The sequence below is a fragment of the Lissotriton helveticus genome, chromosome 11 (assembly GCF_964261635.1).
Source record: "Lissotriton helveticus chromosome 11, aLisHel1.1, whole genome shotgun sequence".
Taxonomy (NCBI): domain Eukaryota; kingdom Metazoa; phylum Chordata; class Amphibia; order Caudata; family Salamandridae; genus Lissotriton; species Lissotriton helveticus.
In genome coordinates this window covers 13,047,532-13,068,851 of record NC_136072.1, presented here as the reverse complement: position 1 = coordinate 13,068,851, position 21,320 = coordinate 13,047,532, and the positions used below count along the sequence as shown (strand labels likewise).

The 21,320-nt window shown below is 46.8% G+C and overlaps 1 protein-coding gene across 1 annotated transcript in view; it reads left to right on the top strand.

The window, feature by feature from the left end:
* LOC144792094 (putative cation-transporting ATPase 13A4) overlaps nt 1-21,320 on the top strand; it is a 506,631-nt gene that overhangs the window by 372,835 nt on the left and 112,476 nt on the right. Inside the window, 1 exon segment of the mRNA XM_078666960.1 lies at nt 9,975-10,017. Within this exon segment, the coding sequence (XP_078523086.1) occupies nt 9,975-10,017 (43 nt within the window).

Here is a 21,320-nt window from a genome sequence, read left to right as displayed (position 1 = left end):
TCACCCTCCCGGGTGGAGTCCCCCAGGGCTCTGCCCTCTCCCCTACCCTGTTCAATATTTATGTAACCCCGTTGGCAAGACTAATTAAAAGTCATGGGCTAGCGCTCGTGTCTTACGCTGATGACACGCAGCTGGTGGGGTCTGTCAACCAAAGTGACAGTATGTCAGCTGAGCGGTTCTGTAACTGTCTCTCCTTGGTGATGTCATGGATGAATGTCAATTTTCTAAAACTCAATACTGAAAAAAATGAGAATCTGGAATTCTTCAATCTGGAGCCAACGTTGGTGGCCCCCTGAAGCCGAACATGTCAGCTGCGGGTGTCTAAGGCCAGAAATCTCAGTTTTCTCATTGACAATGCTCTCACTTATGCCCCCAAAATAAACCAAGTGGTCTCAGCCTGCTTTTTCATATTAAAGGTACTGCGTAAGATTCTTCCTTTTATCCTGTTTTCCCTGAGGAAAATGGTGATCGGTGCCCTTATTCTATCAAGGATAGATTACTGTAATGCCCTTTATGTAGGTGCTGGAGTGAAACAACTCAACAACCTTCAGTCACTTCAAAATGCTGCAGCGCAAGTCTTGTATGGTCTACCCAAGCATCACTCCACTTCGGGCAGCATTAAACAACTACACTGGCTTCCGATGAGACATCGGGTGGAGTTTAAAGCTCTATGCCTAGTGCATAAAGCCCTCTATGGAGGTGGGGCGGAAGACATACAATCATTATTCCCCTGATACATCCCATTGCGCTGTTTATGGTCTATGGACTGGCTGTTTCTTCCTCCCAGAATGAAAGGGTGAGTTGGGGAGGGAAACGCTTTTCATTACCAGCAGCCAAATTATGGAACTCCCTCCCCATCTTGCTGCGCCTTCAGCCCTCACGCACCATCTTCAGGAAAGGCATTAAAACCAGGCTCTTTACGCAATGCTAATCATGGTGTGACTCTTTGATCACTCTACCTAGCACTAAGACGCCACAGCATAAATGCACTCTACAAATACCCTCAGTCAGTCAGTCAGTCCCTCCGCAAAGTCCAGCATCCTCCCTAAAAGCATTTGAAGTTAGGCTGCCTGTCCTTGTGTTGGGTGCATATGCCGAAACGAAAGTGCATAGTCTACTTTTCAGGACACCTTTGACCATTACCAATTGTCGCTCCTTGTCTGATTTAGTATTGGTGGGTTGAAATTTCTTGGATGTGTGAAAAAGGATTGCGGTCTCCCGATGTTTAGTGAGTACTGATGCTCTATAAATTAAGGGGAATTTTTTGTGACGGAAGAGGGTCTCCTCCGTTCGGGGTAGATGTGTCTCTTGTACTGCTATTATATCTAGGTGGTGATCAGAAATATATTTCCAGATGTTTTTGCCTTTTTTTGTGGGAAGTTAAGGCCTTTCACATTCAAGGAGCCTTCTCTGAGTACCATTGGTTCCGTGCCACACCCCTCCGCCCTCCCAGGGACCTGTATAGCAATCTCCTGTTCCCTGCAGCAAAGTCCTTACGTGGGAAGAAACCTGGGTGCATCTGCTGCGTATAGCCCAACTCAATCAAGGCGCGTTAATTGGGAGAACCATTAAAAAGTCGCCAGAAGTCTCCCTCCCTCCAGCAACAACATACACAAAACCAGAACCCCAAAACATAACAGAATTAACTTCCCTAAGTGTCAGATCGGTGATAAGTCTCTAAGCACAGGTTAAGGAACCCACGTATGCTTGACGGAGGGACGAGAGGACCGAGGTCCCGGTTCGCTCCTCCCCCAGACATTCTGAAGAACTGTGGTAACCCTACATGCTCAGTCTGGTGGAATCGCCCGGGCCAAATGTTCGAGTCTCCCCTAAGAGCACAAGGACAGTATCAAGTGTGTGTGTGTAGCAAGCCTCATGTCGCGGTATAGCAGAGGTCTTGTCGTACAGTAACTTTGGGTCTCAATAGGCCCCATTCTCATCCATAGACCAAGTGGGTGTCATCACCTGCCACCGGTAAAGTCATAAAGAGCCAATTTACAGAGTCAGAGTCATCCCCCATAGATCGCCTCCAAAATACTAGGCGTCGCTGATGCATTTGAGAAGTCCAAATCATTTGTGGTTTCCTTGTGAGCATGTGGACCCCTGCGAATTGGGGGAGCTGGTGCTCTGTGTGCCTTATGCAGTGCTTTGTGGGAGTTCAGGGTCATCCATGGAGAGACCCAGCAGATCCAGCCCCTCTTTCAGGTCTTCCACATGTCTCTGTTTGTTATGGTATTCAAAGCTCAAGCCAAAGGGATAGGTCCATCTGTACCTGATCCTGTCTTCGCCTAGCATGGAGGTAATGGGCCAAAATTGTTGCTGTCTTGCCAGAGTTGCCAGTGCCAAATCTTGGTAGATGCTGCAGGAATGGTCCTGGAAGGATATTATGTCTTTGTTTTGGGCCGCCAGAAATACCGCCTCTTTCACCTTGTAGGAGTGGAATTTCGCAAGGACATACCTTGGCCTTTGTCTTCCTCCTGCTGCTAGGTTTCCAACTCGGTACAATCTCTCGAGCTTGATCTTGAGTGTCTGTGGGCTGACGATCTCTGCAAAAAGGCCCTCCAGGAAGGCCTATAGATCTGGCCCTTCTGCCCCCTCCTCAAGGTCACAGATCCTTATGTTTCCCGCCTGGCTCTGTTTTCCAGATCTTCCACTTTTAACTGGGTTGGGCGGAGCTGGTCCTGGAGGGTGAGAATAGTGTTGTTCATCTCAGACATGCACATGTTCGCTTCCTGGGTGTGCGTTTCTAGATCGACCACCCTAGTGCCCACTGAGTCCACATCGTGTTGGAGATCTGCCATCCATGTCGTCAGGTCTGACTTCAGTTGATTAATTGAGATTTGGATGTCGTGGCTCCGCTCTCTCCGCAATTCCACTTTAAAGGAGGACATAAGATCATCCTTTGTGAGGACCATGGCGGGCGTCTCTCCATCGCGATCTGGAGCCCGATGTTTGTCTGCTGGCGGAAAGAAGCTTGAGACCTTAGTTGTCGCTCTGGTTACTGTCTTCTTTAGCGGCATAGGGGCTGACCCCGCCTGCTCTCTTCGGTCCTGGGGTGGAAGGGTGTGAGCAGTAGGCCCTGGTGGTATTGTGACCTGAGGGAGCTCCGCAGCTGAGATTAACCGCGGTCCATGCTGAGATGGGCCCTCCAGGGTGTCTACCTTGAATGAAACCGGTAGGAGGCAAGCAGCGAGTCATGTGCAGTAGAGCCCCATTGCAGGCTTCTGGACTTCAATGGATGGCTGGCTCTAGGTGCTCCCTGGTTCGGATGGCCAGCCAGGGCGTACTCCAGGTGGGAATAGCAGAAACCCCGCTAAATACGCTGCACGATCAAGCAGCTGCAGGTTTAGGCTTCACATGAGGGACGCCAGGTAGGTCTGCAGCCAGAGCAGGCAGTGTGTTTCTTGTGGCGGTCCAGGTCCCTACCCCGCCCCCAAATGCCTCCTCCGCGATCAGTAGAAGTATTCTAAATGTCCGCTTCTGGGGCCCAAGAGTAGAATACTTGCTGCACAGTATCTCCAGTGTCATGGCTCGGTCAGCAGGGGAGGTAGACATGGAGATGGCACCTATTCCAGTTTCGGTCACCATCTTAAAGTCAGGCGCGGCATGTAAGGTGATCGTGAAAGTCAGACTGCCACATTTCTAGCTCAAAATGGGGCACCTTCAAAGTCTATCGCCCCTGCTCATGTGCGCACACCCCTGGGGGGGTCGTCCTTTCACTCGCTCCGCCCCACCCACTCAGCCTCCCGGGAGACGGTAGGTCAAAGTAGCGCCACACCGCTCATCAGACTGCAAAGTGGACCGCTCACCTCCACTCTCCGAGCGTCGCAGCTGGTGTACGGACACGTCTGTGGTTGGTGGCGGCGGGGTCTCCACTTCTAAGTCTCTTCACAACCCTCAGTCCAACACGATCGAGGGAATGGCGGATGACATTTTTATTCTGCGCCCAGGCCTCCCCGGCAGGGATACCTCACGGCTCACAGGGGCAATCCCCGCGGTCGATCAACGATTTCTCATCCGCTCCAGTCCCTGGGCTGTCATGGGACCACTTTCAGTGCAGGTATGGTGATGATTTGTAGTGATTTCAGGTCCGGAACTGCAGCAGAGCCCGGGAGCTGAAACGGATTACGTCCATTCGGCCATCTTGCCCGGCCACCGAAAATGTTAACATTAGTACAACGCAGTACTGCTCTCTGCCTGCACGGGTGCACAAACTGTTGCCTATTGCCAATGTTGGTGTCCTTGTAACATCGTGCAAGGGTGTCTACATTGTAGGAAGTATTGTTTTTGTGCAGGAAGTAACCCCTTCCTGCACACAAACAACCCTCTTAGGCTTTTTTCTGATTCTCTGTGTGCTACAAAATGCAGCACTCATAGAAAAGGAAAGAAACTAGGAAAAATAAAAGTATTCCTACTAGTTATGCCTTCTCTGGAGAGGCATAGCATTTTGTCTCATTCCAAGGCTACCACTAATGGAAAGTGTGGGAATGCACCAAAATCAATCGGTGAATACTTGGGAACACCCACAGTACACCCAGGGACTACCTCCATTGGGCAGAGTACCACAATGCAGCAGATTTTGCAGCCTTGCACAACTCAAGATTTACTTAGCAACACAGGGCCATGCGGGGTGGCCTTGCTTTTCTTGGTAAATCTTACTTAGGGAATGTGTTGTTCTTGGGGTGCCCTGCATGATTTAAGGGCAACTCCATCCCTTAATATATCTGGCCCAAGTCCGAATGTAGAACTCTTCACTGTGGCATTGACACAAGGCTTCTTGATTCTGGCACTCCCTTCTCAGACACAGCCTTGGCCTCAGAACTTGCTTTCTCTGAACATTTCTCCCAAAGTCTAAGTCCAAAGGTAAGCGCTGACCCGGTCAAATCCACTTCTTGTATCTGAACCTCACTCCATGACTCTCTGACATTTTTTTGAACTTTGACCCTTTCTTTCGCAACTAGCTGTTCACGGTTGCTGCTTTGATCCTTAGTTAGTAGCTTTTAATAAAAACTTTAAAGATTCAGGACTTTGGTTCTACTGATTGAAATATTGTCATTTTAGTGTCAAACAATGTATTAATTTGTGCTCTATTGTTCTGAATTGTTGTGAGATTTTTCTTGTGTTGTGTTTTCACTTTATTACTGTTTGTGTGCTGCATAAACATGTTACACATTGCCTCTAAGTTTAGCCTGTCTGCTTTTTGTGCCAAGCTACTCAAGGCTTAAGCACAGGTTAATGTAGTGACTTTTTGTGGTTCACCTTGCCAGGGATTGTGGCTGTTGCTTGACCAGTGCTCCCACCCCAGTCTACCAACAATCCGATTTCTCACAAAATATTTTTCTGTTGTGCGCAAAATTGAGAATAACCTTGAACCTGGGGTGTTTGATTTTACATTTGCCATTCAAACCTCTTGCGATTGAATGGCAAATGTAAACCAAGGAGGAGGAGCTAGTCAAGTTCAGTGAACTATTGGGGGCATAATTATGTAGAAGTTGCGTTGCCCTAGCACTGATCAACAGGGCGCAAGGAAGACACGACTCCTAAGTTTGATTTATCAAGCTACGCAAGGCTACCTCGCGTCATTTGATAAATCCAGAATCACACAACACAGAGCAAATCGCTGTGTTGTTTTACTCTGCCCCCATGAGGCTTTCCATGGGTGGAGTGTGGGTGTTTCCTACAGGGAGACAGAAGCTTCCACACACATAAACAGGAAAAAAGTTGCTTTATTCAAGATAAATCCAAACCCCTTGCAGGCAACCACTTGCTTACACCTCCAGCTCACAGAAACCTCCAAATGTTGTCTTGCACCTCTACATTTCAAATGAACGTTGGAGCAGTGACGCAGAGTAGAGGTTGCATGAGCCGGACAGACCACAAACCAACTCACCTAACATTAGTGCATTATATACATTGAATATAATTTGTGTCCCACTTTTCCCAATACACACAAATAAATTGTAAATAAAAACCCAGATACATTACCCAAAAGGAAAGCTACAAAATACGAGTATGTCATCAAATACTCTATGACTATTCCGGGAAATTTGCAGACACGGTTCTCCAAAGTAGATGAAGAAGTACCAGTCATCATTTTGTACCCCATAAGTTCATTACACGTCTGTAGGTAGCCATTCACCATGACTAATTTCAAGCAAATCCACTATTGTCCATTTTGCAATTCCACAGCACAATCGTCTTTGCTTTCTTCATCCACACAACAAGCAGAACCAAACCTCAATTTACCCTTGGCACATTTGGCATCAGGTAACTTCACACACCCATAATCAAACCTTCTCAAAAACCGCATCTGTGCCGTTTTTGCCCTATGTTGCGCCGCATTATAAATGCGGCGCATCTATGGTGGCGGAGCCGTTTCGCACAATAAGTTGCGCATTCCTGCTGATAGCAGGGATGTTGCAGTTATTGTATATCTGCCCCCAAATTTTTAGTTCCTTTAATGATGGCCTACCTTTCACTACTTCTTGTTTGACTATCCTTAATTCTTTTTGCAGACAGCTCATTATCATGTGCATTGACACTACTGGAATTGATGATGTGTCAACCAAGCTAGCCTCAACAAATCCCGAGTACCCCTCTCCCTCAATGCTGCAAAAGGTGCAATACCAGTCACACAATGAGGAGTAATGCGAAACAACTAGAGCATGGCACACACAGCAATCCCCACACCAACATCTTCTAGTACAGCTCCAATCCTCGTCGCCAAAGCAACAGGGAAACAGAAGCTTTCGGACACATCAACTTGAAGTAAGTTACTTTATTCAAGATAAATCCAAACCCCTTGCAGGCGGCCACTCGCCGACACCTCCAGCTCGCAGTCACTTCCAACTGCCACCTCTCCCCACAACAGTCCAAATAAATGTCTGAGTGATGACACAGAGCAGAGGTGTCACAAACTGGAGAGACTACAAGCCAACCCCCTTAACCCCTGCGGCGCTTATGATGAGCTTAGCCCGTAATGAGGCACAGTGGAGCTGTGCTCATGACGAGCTGAGGTTGTCATAACGGCTGCGTAACGCCCACGCGGGGCTAACTCCCCTCCTGCATGGGCGTTCGACAGGAGTGAGCAGAGTCGTGAAGAGTTCAGCTCGTCATGAGCACAGCTCCGCTGTATAGCATGACGAGCTGGGCTCGTCACAAGCACAGTAGCGCCACGCACGCCCCACCTCCCCCCACACCGCGGGGGAATTAGCCCCGCATGGAAGGTGTTAACAGTAGAACATTGAGTATAACAGTACTCCCACGCACCGTCCATGGAGCTTTACTCATTTCCAGATTTACAATCAGTGGCTCATCTGGAAATGAATCAAAATCCTGCAGTGCACCTTGTGAGGTGTATCTAGAAGAAATATCTTCATTTCTTCTTGTTACCTCCTCCTTCAGTGTGTGCTTCATTCTGCAGCAGATATAGAAAGAGGAAAAGGACTCAGAGGATTGTTTTAGTGCAGGAAGGTGCGCCTTCCTGCATAGAAACCCTCTGCTTACAATGCAGGCACGCTTGCATCATAGTTCAAGGGTTAATACGTTGGCGCTAGACAACATATTGTATGCCAGCGCTATGGAAAGACAGGAATAAGCTCTGGAATGTTAAGTACAGCGCATTCCTGCCCTTTCTTCATCACGCAGCTGCGCTGTGCGATGATTCCATAAGTATGCCCCTTGGTGTATTGATATTCACATGTCCATTATTGGTCCCCAGCATGTTTTGCTTATTTTAACCCAATTTCTTAACATATTGTTGGGTTACACTCTTTGCAGCATTATCCAAACCCTTGTATGTTTCATTTTTAAAGCTATGCTCTCCTTCTGGCAGTGCCAGTAGGGCCAGCAGTGAGCCCTTGAGCAAACAGCCATGTCCTTGGCAGGACATGCAGCTCTCTGATTTAAACAAGAAAGGGTGTGAAGTATTACTTTTATTTAAAGCAGGTCAACACGCTTTAGCTGTGTATAAGGTGTTGTAGCTTAGAGGCTGCTTTGCATCACCTGATGACATTAGCTCATTAATTTGTAGTTTTCCAGGAAGTGGACCACACCCTCCAGGATACCCTTATGGAGACAGGTGGAGTAATTAATGCACATTTGAGCAAATATGGACAAAGTACTCCAAATATCACGAGTCTTAAGCAGTGGGAGATTATCTGTAATCATTATTCAAGTTGAAGGTGGCCCCTCCTGTACATATTCCGGTTAGAACTGGTGTTGAAAGAGTCGTACCCTGAGCTCCCTCTTGAAGGGGTTGAAATAATTGTAATAGAGAGTGGAATGAAGTTTCAGACTCTCTGACCACTCCGTAATAAAGCTTGGTTGAGTTGTTGATTTCTTCAAGGCAGTGGTGGCTGGTGGGCCCTTAATGTGGTGGTGCCTAACATTTGACAAAGGTCCACCTCATTGTTTTCCAGATTTGCCTTGGGTACCCCCTATATCTTAAGAATTAATTCCAGTGTGACATTGCCAGAATGATTTCATAGTGATCCCTTATGCAATGAATTACATGCAAAATCACAGTTCCAGAATGTTGCCATTGATCCCAGCCACATGGCATGGGTGACCCATATGTCTTAATCACCCACATGTCAAAGTCAGGATTTTCTTGTGGTTTGCTTCCCAAGCCAGACCTCCCCTCCCAATGTGCCGTGGTCTCTATGTACTACCTCCAGTGTCCCAGCACCATCATTTTGCCCTAGGTGCCCCTTCCCCAATACATGAATTACAACCAGTAAGTCCAGACCCACATTTTACAACAGGAGCCCACACTTGTGCCAAGAGTAACATGAAAGGTGCCAGTGAAAGGAAGCTCTCTTGAGTGTCCCCATAAGCCAAGAATTAACACAAGTATGCACTGACCAGCAGCAGACTCACACACAGAAAACATGCTAACAAACACACTCTTACTCACTCTCACTCATAATCACTCTCTGTCTCATTATCTCTCTCTCTGACTCACACTCCCTCATTTACATTCTGATTCATACTCACTTTCACTCACTGTCACTCACACACACATGTAACTATACATTCACACTCACTGATTTGCACTATTAATTTCACTCAAAAATCCACTCACACTACACTCACTGATTTGCACTGTTAATTACACTCACAAATCCACTCACACTCACTCTATCACAACCATTGACCCTTACTCCCAACTACTGGTGTACAGGGGCTCTGATATGAAATCCTGGGGGGAAAAGGAGCTCTGCTTTAATAAATAGGTTTCAGAAGGCCCCTCAGTCCTCCAGGTCCTGGTGCATCTGCACTTACTGCACCATTCATAGTGACACTCCTGACTCACTTACACTCCCTCTCACATTCTCTCACTCACTCACTCACTCACTCACTCACTCACTCTAACTCACTCACAGTGCTTTACTACCCCACATTCACTCATCTATACTCACTCTCACTCTCATACTCATTCATTGAATTCTCATGTATATCCTCATAAACAATGCAAGCTAACTTGAAAAGACTTCTCAACTTTATAAGATAACAGCTGAGAGAGAGCAAGTATTGTGAGATGTCTTCTTATTGACTGGTTCCAGATATTAAACAGGCATCCACATGCAAATGATGGCATTTCTTCAACATTTTTACTTTGCTTTGACTTTATCAATGTTAAATTTAACATCAGTCAGCAAGTCATGTCACATTCCCACCTGTTGTGCTTTCCCAACATACAAGATTTGCTATGGTGGCATATCCTGCTTATCTCAGAATCTCAAGGCTTGATACTGTAAAATGTTAGTTTTTAAATGTCTTTCCAACTCCTTAAAAGGGTTTGTGACCCAGTACATACCACTGATGACTGAAGACATTACAATTCAACTGTAATTACAAAATAGGACAGTGGCTTCCATAAAGGGATTGCAGGCTCCTATGTGATATATTGTAAATGAACACTTAAAGCAAACCTTGTTTCAAGCAATAATGTCCCCTTTTTCTTATCACAGTTACTATGTTGGAATGTGTGGAGATGGAGCTAATGATTGTGGGGTGAGTAAAAGTACATATGTGCCTATTCTTTCTAATATATTATTTACTGAGAATGTAAGAGTTGTTTCTATACTGTACACTTAGGACTAGCTACCTGCCTGCCTCTTGAGGTTAAAAGTATTTCACTGTTCAGGGAACAGAACATATTTATGATACAGGATCAGTGGGTGGTATATCATCTGCCCCCTTTTATACTCCTGATGTGGCCATCCCCCTTCTGCAATAAGCCCTGCCTCTAAACCTGGCCTTTGCCCATTGTCCCTTTATTAAGCCAACCAATGAAACACGTAGAGTAAACTGATCTGGTGGTGCACGTGGTCAATGAATAGAGAGACCACTGGCTTAATACGCATTACCCGTCTCCAGACCCCACTGGTTTCCAGCCGACGTAGGGGCATATTTTGAAGAAACAGCGTTAAAATTATCGCCGCTTTAGTGGCAGGAAACTGCCGCTAAAACGGCAATAATGGGCTTGATAATATGCGCAGGAGAATTCCAATAGAAGCCCCCGTTCACACCAGAACATGGGCTTCTATTGGAATTCTCCAGCCAATATTATCAAGCCCATTATCGCTGCTTTAGCTGCAGTTTCCTGCCGCTAAAGCGGCGATAATGTTAACGCCGTTCTTGATAATAAGGCCTCTAATTTGACCACACTTGGAGTCACCTAAGAGCTGCAGCAAGGGAAAATGCTTGACTCTATTCACACAGTCATGCTGGTGTTGTCTATGCAATGGTCCTTGAAAAAAGGGGGAACTATCTGATCCTTATTGCTATGTACCATGTGGTGAAGGTGGACATGACTGGGATGAGTAGTTATCATCATGATGCTTTGATGCCCAGGTTCCTTGCATCGGGGCTGTAGTGCGAAATATTTGAGGGAAGATTAAGCTTCAAATGGAGAGGGTCCAGAATCTGGTACCTTTAGCCCCCCACTTTTGCCTGTACAACAGCCCCCTCCTTCTGGCTGTATCATACAATGTAGGGAGAAGATCATTGGTGCTCAGCAGAAGCCTTGAAGTGGTGATCGACATTTTTTTAAATGGTTTGTTAAAAAAAAATGCATGTGCCAAATATTTTATTTTACCATCCAATACAATGGTTCTTAACCTGTGATGTGATTGCTTAGAAAATGACATAATCTTAACAGTTTAATAAAGGGGATCTAAATAAATAAGCAAAATGTAAAATAGAATATTGTGAAAAGGTCTATAAATGTGAAGAATTAGACATTAAAAAGTAAGGTAATATCCACAGATTGATTAGTGGGAGAATACCAAGTAAGTATGGGCGTAAAATCCGCTCCGCTCGCGGATTTTTCGGATTTTCGGCAAATTCGCAATCCGCGAACTCTCGCGAATTTGTCGAAAATCCGTGAATCCGCTCGCGGCGGATTTTTTGCTTGTTTGCGGCGCGCGGCGTGGTGCACGGCGTTCACTTTCCGTCATTAAGCGTTTGCCGAGTTGTTTTTCTCGATCATATTTTGCGAGTGCCGCGCCATTTTGGATCTTGCTGCGTGATCCCGCGGGAGTTTGGCGCCCGCGAATACGTAATCGCGGCTTGCCACCTTGCACAGCACACCTCGCGAGAGTTCGCAATTGCGAACACGTAGTTGCGGCGGAAAGGAACAATCTCGCACTCGCGAAATAGAGATTTTGCAATTCTGCACAAGAAATCCACCAGCAAACAGGCCTTTTTTTTTGCAAGGAGTCCATTTTTTGGGGGGGGGAGGGAAGGAAGTGCCCCACAGTCTCCAACTTCCTGTTCCTGTCCAGCAGGCTCCTCCCAGTGCTTTGTCCATCTCCTGGTCACTTTCATTTGGATCTGGAGCTGGAAGGATTACTTTTTGTGGGTGCTGCTGGATATTGGATTTGAGGCCTTTTTGACTTTCTTTGGATCACTTTTGGATTAGAAATCAACTTTCACAAGTAAGTTTGTTTGGGGCATTACAGTTGCTGCAACTACAATTTTTGAACTTTTTCAGAACATTAAATAAATTATATTGTGGGTAGCCACAGTATCCAGTAGGACCAGGGTTGGTTATGGGTGCATGATACAACTGTTTTGTTGAATTTAAACACCATTGAGGCCATGGATGGGCTGGGATTGTGCTGGTTTTTGTTGTTTTTTTGGGGCTGCTGGTGGGGCCCTTTGCCCAGGGGTGGTGAGTGTTGCATGGGCCTAGTCTTTCTGTGGGGTGTCTTCTTGAATTTAAACATCATTGAGGCTATGGATGGGCTGGGATTGTGCTTATTTTATTGTTTTTTGTCGTTTTTTGGGGGCTGCTGGTGTGGCCTTTTGCCCAGGGGTGGTGGTGCATGGACTGAGTGTGCCTGTGGTGTGGTCTCACTCTCTTTAATGTAAACATCATGGATGGCATTGGATTGTGGTGATTTCTGGCTGTTTTTCTGTTTTTTGGGGGTGTACTGTTGATGTGGACTGGCCATGTGGGTGGTGGTGGTGGCCATCTTGAGTGCTGGCTGGTACAAGCAACATGTGCTTGGGGTGCAAGGGGCCATTTTGAAGAGAGGCAGTGTCTGAGGCCTGCACTTATTTTGCCTACTTTTCATCCATTATGCCCAGGGGTAGTGAGTGTTGCATGGGCCTAGTGTTTCTGAGGGGTGTCTTCTTGAATTTAAACACCATTGAGGCCATGGATGGGCTGGGATTGTGCTGATTTTATTGTTTTTTGTCGTTTTTTTGGGGCTGCTGGTGGGGCCCTTTGCCCAGGGGTGGTGAGTGTTGCATGGGCCTAGTCTTTCTGTGGGGTGTCCTCTTGAATTTAAACACCATTGAGGCCATGGATGGGCTGGGATTATGCTGTTTTTTGTTGTTTTTGTCTTTTTTTTGGGGCTGCTGGTGTGGCCTTTTGCCCAGGGGTAGTGGTGCATGGACTGAGTGTGCCTGTAGTGTGGTCTCACTCTCTTTAATGTAAACATCCTGGATGGCATTGGATTGTGGTGATTTTTGGATGTTGTTCTGTTTTTTTGGGGTGTACTGTTGATGTGGACTGGCTTGGGGTGTAAGGGGCCATTTTGAAGAGAGGCAGTGTCTGAGGCCTGCACTTATTTTGCCTACTTTTCATCCATTATTCCCAGGGGTAGTGAGTGTTGCATGGGCCTAGTCTTTCTGTGGGGTGTCTTCTTGAATTTAAACACCATTGAGGCCATGGATGGGCTGGGATTGTGCTGAATTTTGTCGTTTTTGTCGTTTTTTTGGGGCTGCTGGTGGGGCCCTTTGACCAGGGGTGGTGAGTGTTGCATGGGCCTAGTCTTTCTGTGGGGTGTCCTCTTGAAGTTAAACACCATTGAGGCCATGGATGGGCTGGGATTGTGCTGTTTTTTGTGTTTTTTGTCGTTTTTTTGGGGCTGCTGGTTTGGCGTTTTGTCAAGGGGTAGTGATGCATGGACTGAGTGTGCCTGTGGGGTCTCACTCTCTTTAATGCAAACATCCTGGATGGCATTGGATTGTGGTGATTTTTGGCTGTTTTTCTGTTTTTTTGGGGTGTACTGTTGATGTGGACTGGCTTGGGGTGTAAGGGGCCATTTTGAAGAGAGGCAGTGTCTGAGGCCTGCACTTATTTTGCCTACTTTTCATCCATTAGGCCCAGGGGTAGTGAGTGTTGCATGGGCCTAGTCTTTCTGTGGGGTGTCTTCTTGAATTTAAACACCATTGAGGCCATGGATGGGCTGGGATTGTGCTGAATTTTGTCGTTTTTGTCATTTTTTGGGGCTGCTGGTGGGGCCCTTTGACCAGGGGTGGTGAGTGTTGCATGGGCCTAGTCTTTCTGTGGGGTGTCCTCTTGAAGTTAAACACCATTGAGGCCATGGATGGGCTGGGGTTGTGCTGTTTTTTGTCGTTTTTTTGGGGCTGCTGGTGTGGCCTTTTGCCAAGGGGTAGTGATGCATGGACTGAGTGTGCCTGTGGGGTCTCACTCTCTTTAATGTAAACATCCTGGATGGCATTGGATTGTGGTGATTTTTGGCTGTTTTTCTGTTTTTTTGGGGTGTACTGTTGATGTGGACTGGCTTGGGGTGTAAGGGGCCATTTTGAAGAGAGGCAGTGTCTGAGGCCTGCACTTATTTTGCCTACTTTTCATCCATTATGCCCAGGGGTAGTGAGTGTTGCATACTTGCATGGCCCTAGTCTTTCTGTGGGGTGTCTTCAATGTAAACATCATGGATGGCATGGGATTGTGCTGATTTTTCTGTGTTTTGTCGATTTTTTGGGGTGTATAACTGAACTGATGTTCCTCTGTCTTCCATTGCTTTTAGGTGCACAAGACTCAAGAGAACCACCAGTGCCAGGAAGAAGTCCTGCAGCGGTGTGTGTGTGCAGCATAACGTCACGCGACGTCACGTCTGGACACAGACAACTCTGCAACTCGTGCAACTGCTGCCTGCTGTTCTGACCTGCTCTGAAGAAGATGGCCCCAAAAAAAGTTACCCGTAGCTCCTCTAGCAAGAAAGGTGCCAATAAGGAGCAGAAGAAGCAAGTTACCAAGGAGACTGGTGTGCCGGCCGCCCCTTTTTTTGGGAGTAAAAAAAAAAGTATGCCTGCAGCAGCAGCGGGATCTGCTGGGGACCAAGCTGGGAGCAGCACCCCCGCTCCATTGGGCTCAGTGCCACCACCACCACCACGCCAACTTAAGTCCAAGCCCTTGAGTGCTGCAGAGGCAGCCAGTATAGTTGTTCAATCACCATCGACCAGTGATGTTGGCTCATCGCAAGAAAGCAGCAGCAATGTCCCTCAATCAACACAGGTTGTTGTAGCTCATCTGACGAGTGTTGAACAACCACAGCCGCAACAACTATCACATGTGCAAGTACAAGCCCAAGTACATGTGGAAGGAGAGGCAGCGCAAGGAGATGCGCAAGCAGAGGTGCATGGAGGGTCACAAGTGCCCACAATAGTTGTTCCTTCCGAAGTAGGGGCACATCAGGAAATCGACAATCAAGGCGAGGTATCATTAGAGGAAGACACTCCTCCTGATGATCATTCATTGTGTTCCACACCCCTAGCAAGGAAGAGATCAAGGGTGGTGTCTACATCTTCTTCAAGCACACCTCCTTCTGATGATACGGATCATAATTGGGAACCAGCACCACTGCCGTCTGAGAGTGAGGCACACCATGATCTGACAAAGGTAGTTAAGCGTAAAAGGAAGCTCGTCCAAAGTCTCAGAGTTATGGAGTGTGATGATGAGGCTCAGCAAGAAGTGGCGGATACTGCTGCTGATGAAGACTCTGACAACGACGACCCAGTCATCATAAAGGTAACTGCAGCCCCAGCGGGCATGCAGCAAACAGACATTTTGACCCTAGCCCGAAAAGGTGCTGAGCGTGATGATGATGATGATGTTGTCGACGAGGAGGCAGTGGAAACACCACCACAATCATTGGAGTTAAGTAGTACACCAACTCGTACCGCTTCCATATTTCTTTCTGGCAAGAAGGGACCTCCATCCACCTCGACCTTAATTAGTGGCGGTGAAAGTGCACAACGTACAAAAGTTGGGCAATCCAGATCCTCCACTTCATCTGGCATTAGCAGCATGACCACCACCACCAGTATCGCCACCTCCTCCAGGCCCCACAGACACTTCAAGTCACCAGTTTGGGACTTCTTTACTGTTTGCCCAAAAAGGGAAAAGTTCGCCATTTGTACCCTTTGTAAGGTTGCAGTTAGTCGTGGTAAGTCAGGTACCAACTATGGTACCGGAGGCCAGAGAGGTCATCTTAAGAGACAGCACACTGTCCAATGGTTTGCGCACCTAAAGGCGATCAAGGAAGCCCGAATTGGAAGTCAAGAAAACGTTGATGTTTCATCTGATGATGACGAGGAGTAAGAAGACGTGTCAAACACTTCACTTACACCCAGTACCCCTGTCAGCAGCACACCCCATGAGAGGCACACTAAGAGTGTTGGAGCGAGTGAGACACCAAAGCGCAAAAGTTCACCAGCGAGCATAATTGCGTCAACAAAGTCATTATCATCCCGTAAATGCTTGGTCCAGGGCAACATTAGAACCATGTTTTCTTCAGACGCGCCATATGAACGCAACCACCCACTGACGCGTCTGTATAACACTAAGCTGGCTAAAATGCTAGCTGTGGACCTTCTCCCTTTTTCTTTTGTAGAAGCGGTAGGTTTTCTAGAATTAGTGGCAACGCTCTGCCCTAAATGGAAGGTTCCTAGCCGGTTCTATTTTGCCAGAGTTGCGGTTCCAGCACTACATGAAGATTAAGCATGGGCGGATTTTGCGGATCCACGATTCACGGATTTGCGTATTCACGGATCGTGGATCCGCAAAATCCGCAGATTTTGCGGATCGGCGGATTTGGGGCGGGGCTTCCATGCCAGGACCATCGTGCCAGATTGAACCCTGCCCTTCATATTTATTCAAGAAGACGCCACCGTTTTGTGCCATACCTCTACTCAACTGGAGTACTTTCTACTAGATAATCAGTAAGTGCTACCTCGTTGGGTAAATGTATAGTGCTTTTACTACACTACAGCTGCCTAAAGTGCCAGAGAGTTGTCTACAGCGACCAGGTGTGTGTTACTATGCAATCGCGCCAAAGGGCGCAGGGGTCCCTTGAGTTAGCTGTCCATCATAGTGGGTAAATGGTGGGAAGACGGTGCACACCGTGAGTGTGTGGGCGGGGCCAAACGGACGGGGCTTCCATGCGAGTGCACATGCCTCTTGTGTGCATTAAAGGTCAGAGACCGATCAGAGCAGCAGATGAAGATACAGAAGCTCCCGGCCACAGGAACAGCACGAGGATTGCGCTCGTGAAAGTCAAGGATGCAAAGGCCTCTGTCCAGCATCACAGCTGATTTTCGATGGTATATTTGGGAAGAAGGCACATCTGCCCAGCCTTGACAACGCTCACGATTGTTTTTTGGGCCGATGAATGAGTCACTGAATTTAAGCTTCAACTAGGGCACATGCTTAATTGATATCTGTAAGTGCTTGCGGTTGAGGTTTAATTTTTGTGCCAGGACCGTCGTGCCAGAATGAACCCTGCCCTTCATATTTATTCAAGAAGACGCCACCATTTTGTGCCTGTTGTAACTAATTTACGATGGCGGCGGCAAGCTGCCAGCGCCATCCTAAAATAGTTACTAAATTAGCTTCAACAGGAAGCTCTAATAGATAAAATAAAGCAGGCGCTCGAGCACCTGCTTTATCTTATCTATTAGAGCTTCCTGTTGAAGCTAATTTAGTAACTATCTTAGGATGGCGCTGGCAGCTTGCCGGCGCCATCGTAAATTAGTTAAAACAGGCCAGCAAGGCTTGAACTTTTGCCCCCGGAATCCGCCGCTCGCGGATTTGCGAATTCGCGGTAAATTCGCGGGAGTTCGCGGATCGTGAATTTACCGAAAATTCGCAAAATCCGCGAGCGTAACGGATTTTGCGCTCATGCTTAATGAAGATGTGCTGGAGGCGATTGGGGCAGCTTTGCAGAAGAGTGCTGTTCACACTATACATCTGACAACAGACATGTGGACCAGTGGCGCAGGCGCTGATTACATGTGCATCACTGCACACTGGGTCTCTTTTTCAGGTGTTAAAGCAAAGCTAAATGCAGGTGTTGACCCGGACCAAGTTTTTAAAGCTGCTCGGAAACATGCAACACTAGCCATGTTTGGCTTGGAGAAAAGTCACACAGCACAAAACATTTTGGACGAGTTTAACAAAAAGGTCTTTCACTGGCTGTCCCCAAAAAAACGCCGGATTGGTTATGTTTCCACGGATAATGGCGCCAATGTAGTTAAGGCCATGGCGCTGGGTGACTATTTCAGAGTGCCGTGTTTGGCGCACTGTATCAACCTGGTAGTTCAAAAATTCTTGAGTGATAGAGACAGTACAGCGTTCGAGGTAATGGCCACCTGCCGCAAAATGTGCAACCATTTCAGCCATTCTTTTAAGGCCCGGAAGCATCTGAGGAGGCTGCTACTTGAACGTCGAATGCCAGTGAAAGCACTCATCCAGGAGGTGGCAACACGTTGGAACTCAACCTTCTACATGCTTGAGCGTCTGTATGAGCAGTATACGGTACTCGATCACTATTTCTTAACAGAGGGTACAGCTCAGATGGACCTGCGGATGGGTGCGGCGCAATGGGACATAGTTAAAAGCCTGACAGACATGCTTCGTCCTTTTGAGTTCTTCACGCGTGCAGTCAGCCAGGAGGACTGTAATTTGGGAAAAGCTATCCCATTGTTGTGCATGCTGGAGCACCAACTGAAGGCGGTGTCTTCTGAGTTTGAAAAAGATGCCAAAAAAAAAGACCCTTTTATTTTGTCGGAGAAATTATTAGAGCGCCTACGTGGTGATGAACGTCTTAAAAAGATCAACTCAGAACAGCATTACATTTGTGCTACTATTCTGGATCCACGCTACAAAAAGGCGCTGGCAGGCCAAGCATTCTTTCCTTTTGCTGATGAAGATGTTAAAAAGTACAAACGTTGGCTAGCCTGGTCAGCCAAGAGGTTTGAAAAAGAACGGCAGGATATTGAAGGAGAAGAAGGCAGTACATCAGCATCAGCATCAGCAGGCCATCCCCAGTCAAAAAAATCCACTTCTGCACCTGTGGCTGTGACACAAGTGACCTCTCAGCCGTTAAAGACACCGGCAACCGGATCATCTGCACCAGACACAACAATAACAGTGGCTGCTGTAGAGGATTAGCTAACTTTGCTTGGGTATGGTTCTCGAAAAAAATGTCACAGGCACAGCAAAAAGTAAGCAAAGTAGAGGAACCGCTGAGGACCTTGAGTCGATGGTGCAGGACTATCTGAATGACTCAACAGAGGTCTTTCTTAATGATGAGCCATTGCAGTATTGGCATGGGAAAAAACAATTGTGGCCACAGCTCTCCAACCTGGCTATAAACTATTTGTCTTGCCCACTCGCAAGTGTGTCTTCTGAACGGGTTTTCAGTGCTGCTGGTGGCATTGTAACTCCCAAACGGAGCCGCCTCTCGCCCAAAAATGTGGAGCGGCTGACAATGATCAAGATGAATCAGCACCATATACCACCAGATTACAAAGTACGAGAAAGCACGCCGCATGAAGACCAGGAGGACGGCAACGTAGATGAGGGGATTTGTTCTCTGTTCGGTCACACTGACCTCATCCTGCCTGAATTCGCAGAGTATGATGACGAAATCTTCTTCTTATTCCCTGACACCGAGCCCTGAAAATGAGACAATGAATCAATAACTTTCTTTATAGTCCTTATTCACTTTTATTCCTGTGTGTCTGTCTTTCTTTGTTTTGCACAGTTAATTTAATTCAAACTTTAATCACCTAATCCCAAAAGCAAGCCCATCAGCAGAACTGTCTTCACTTGTTTGCTTATTGATTTGAAGGTGCCGCAGTCTACATTCCTCAGGTTCACAAGTTCTGAAGAACATGCTCCTCTATCCTCCTCCTCCAGACTCCTATTTCCCTCAAAGCAGAGGGCTGGATTACGCCCAATGAAGAAAGACTCAGCACTTTTGGAGGTGTTCTACTTCTTTGCGGGTGAGTTGACGGCTCTGGGCCCATTGCTGTGAAGCTCTAATAACGGATAAAAGTGTTTTGGACCAAATATGACGCGGAAATTTCTTGCCGTTTTTGCTGACTTGCTTGCCTTTGAGGTGCTCTTTGGCGGGGTTCCGGGTGTTTGTGGGTGAGTTTTGGGGTCTGGGAGCACTGCTGCGACAGTCTAATCTTGATTGCATTTGCTTTTCAGGAAATCCGTGCTGGAAAACAGGAGTTATGATGATGACCTAGCTGCACAGCGCGTTTGGACCGAAGGCCGAGAGATATTGTAAGTATGAGATTTTGCTTTTTGGCTGTTTGGGGGTGTTGTCGTGTGCTTTTTGGCGGGTGGGTTGGCGGGTCTCTTGTGGCATTCCTGTGAAGGTCTAATAACGGATAGAAGTGTCTAGGACAAAATCCATGCAGATTTTTTTTTTGCTATTTCTTCTGACATCTTGCTCAATGTAACGTTTGCGGGGACCTGTTTGAGGGGCTTCCTGGTGTTTGTTGGTGGGTTTTGGTGTCTCTGTCAGAGCACTGCTGCGACAGTCTAAACTTGATTGCATTTGCTTTTCAGGAAATCCGTGGTGGAAAACAGGAGTTATGATGATGACCTAGCTGCACAGCGCGTTTGGACCGAAGGCCGAGAGATATTGTAAGTATGAGATTTAGCTTTTTGGCTGTTTGGGGGTGTTGTCGTGTGCTTTTTGGCGGGTGGGTTGGCGGGTCTCTTGGGGCATTCCTGTGAAGGTCTAATAACAGATAGAAGTGTCTAGGACAAAATCCATGCAGATTTTTTTTTTGCTATTTCTTCTGACATCTTGCTCAATGTAGCGTTTGCGGGGACCTGTTTGAGGGGCTTCCTGGTGTTTGTTGGTGGGTTTTGGTGTCTCTGTCGGAGCACTGCTGCGACAGTCTAAACTTGATTACATTTGCTTTTCAGGAAATCCGTGGTGGAAAACAGGAGTTATGATGATGACCTAGCTGCACAGCGCGTTTGGACCGAAGGCCGAGAGATATTGTAAGTATGAGATTTTGCTTTTTGGCTGTTTGGGGGTGTTGTCGTGTGCTTTTTGGCGGGTGGGTTGGCGGGTCTCTTGGGGCATTCCTGTGAAGGTCTAATAACGGATAGAAGTGTTTAGGACAAAATCCATAAGGAAAAACCTTTTGGCACTTTTTGTAACTTAGGGTTCGTTAGGGTTAGCTAACTATTATTTTGGCCATACTTATTTATCCTTAAAAAGGTGACTCAGACAGAGTACGCAATTTCAACAATATTGTACTGTCTTAGGGAAATCAAAGTGTGACTTTTTGCACACACAGCGTACATACCTTATATTTATTTATCAGTGGTATTGTAATAGCACTTCCTGTTTTACGTTCAATAATTACAGGCCGGGTTTCAGTCAACATCCGCCAGGCAGGCAGTGGACAGGGTGTCTTCTGTCAGTGGTCACCAACATTGATGGACGAAGCATCAGCTGGAATGGAGGAGTGCCGCTAATAAGAGGAATTGTTTGCTGCATGCAACTTACTTACCAAATTCAACAGGACAACTCCAACAACATACAGAATACAGATACAGTATCCATTGTTTTCTTCTATGAGTGTGACTGCATGTGGTTAGCTTTAGTTTGTACCCAAAGATTTCTTTATCTTCAATTATTGTTTGTCCATGCTGTGCTTTTTTTTTCTTCTCTCAACAAAACCTACCCAAAAAGAAACCCCCATTCCCATCCATTTTCCAAACCCTAACCCTCTTCCACCGG